Raw genomic sequence first — 1496 nt, 5'->3', positions numbered from 1 at the left:
AATAAGTCTTATGTTATTTATATATTTCATTTTGATTATATCAATTATAAATTATAATTTTTTTTATAATTAATAAATTTTATTATTTTTATAGTTTACTAACAATTAATATAGCAATTATATTTATGATAAACCTGTCCTACAGACGGGTATTAAAAATAAGTGGTGCTCGTGAGACGCATGGTTACTTTATTACTAAAAATTATCCAAAGCTTAAAAGGCTTTTGTTAACTCAATAACTTAACACGTGTGTGAAACATTTGTCACATGCTTGTTCTAAATAAAAGGGTGCTTCACTTCATTACTAGTATTATATATAGAGGTATAGTTAACAAACAAAATCACAAACATAAAAACATCCTTAATCACCTAACAATGAAACCTCTTTCACCACTCACCCTTTCCTTTTTCCTCTTTGTTTTCATCACCAATCTTTCACTAGCTTTCTCAAATGAAGATGTTGAGCAAGTATTGGACATTAAAGGCAACCCCATTTTCCCCGGTGTCCAATACTTCATCTTGCCAGCAATCCGTGGCCCTGCAGGCGGAGGAGTAAGACTCGGAAGAACCGGTGATTTAACCTGTCCAGTCACCGTCCTACAAGACCGCCAAGAAGTTAAATACGGTCTACCAGTGAAGTTCGTTATACCAGAAATATCTACCGGTATAATTTTCACTGGTACACCAATTGAAATAGAGTATACAAAGAAACCTAATTGTGCAGAATCATCAAAATGGTTAGTATTTGTTGACAATGTTATTCAAAAGGCCTGTGTTGGTATTGGTGGTCCTGAGAATTACCCTGGTGTTCAAACATTGAGTGGATTATTTAAGATTGAGAAGCATGAATCTGGATTTGGCTATAAGCTTGGATTTTGTATTAAGGGTTCTCCTACTTGTTTGGATGTTGGAAGATTTGATAATGATGAAGATGGAAGAAGGTTGAATTTGACTGAGCATGAGTCTTTTCAAGTTGTGTTTATTCAAGCTGAGGCTAATGATGCTGAGTTTATTAAGTCTGTTGTTTGAATTTTAGTTTAATAATTAAGCTAGATTGTGTGAGTTTTAGTTCTTGCAAAGTTTTAAGCATATAATAAAGTGGAAATATTTGTGTTCAATGTTTGCTCTCTTTTATTATTATTCTCTCTCTTTCTTTCTATATATCATTCATTATACTCTCTCTCTAGATGTTACAAAATCATTAAGGATAAGTAATCTCTCTTTCTCTCACGTGAACAAACCTTTGGATTGAATTCTTGAATGGTTTTGTCATTGATTGTTTCAAGGGATGTTAACGTGGATACAACAGAAATATATACAAGCCTTAGTGTCCTACTATGTTTGTTAATTACAATTACAAACATCACTAAAAGTGATTCCCATAAAAATAAGAGAAAGTAGTTTAGGCAGTTTTGGTAACTTTTCAGTGTTAACAGTATTGTACTTTGCCCGATAGATTTTTTTTTAAAATAATTACTTTTTTTAAATTTAAATAT

The 1496-nt window shown here is 31.8% G+C and overlaps 1 protein-coding gene across 1 annotated transcript; it reads left to right on the top strand.

Moving 5' to 3' along the window:
- Positions 1-232: 232 nt before the first annotated feature.
- Positions 233-1118, top strand: LOC127131206 (kunitz-type trypsin inhibitor-like 1 protein). The gene has a single exon (XM_051060140.1). It carries the CDS (start codon positions 268-270, stop codon positions 1027-1029), a length of 762 nt encoding a protein of 253 aa, XP_050916097.1. The 5' UTR covers positions 233-267; the 3' UTR covers positions 1030-1118.
- The last annotated feature ends 378 nt before the right edge of the window (positions 1119-1496 follow it).

The sequence above is a fragment of the Lathyrus oleraceus genome, chromosome 1 (genome assembly GCF_024323335.1).
Source record: "Lathyrus oleraceus cultivar Zhongwan6 chromosome 1, CAAS_Psat_ZW6_1.0, whole genome shotgun sequence".
Lineage (NCBI taxonomy): Eukaryota > Viridiplantae > Streptophyta > Magnoliopsida > Fabales > Fabaceae > Lathyrus > Lathyrus oleraceus.
The sequence above is the reverse complement of the archived record's forward strand: the minus strand, read 5'-3'. Positions and strand labels throughout refer to the sequence as shown.

Excerpts from the sequence above, each read along its gene's own strand:
- LOC127131206 (XM_051060140.1), top strand. The coding sequence starts at position 268 with ATGCTTGTTCTAAATAAAAGGGTGCTTCACTTCATTACTAGTATTATA.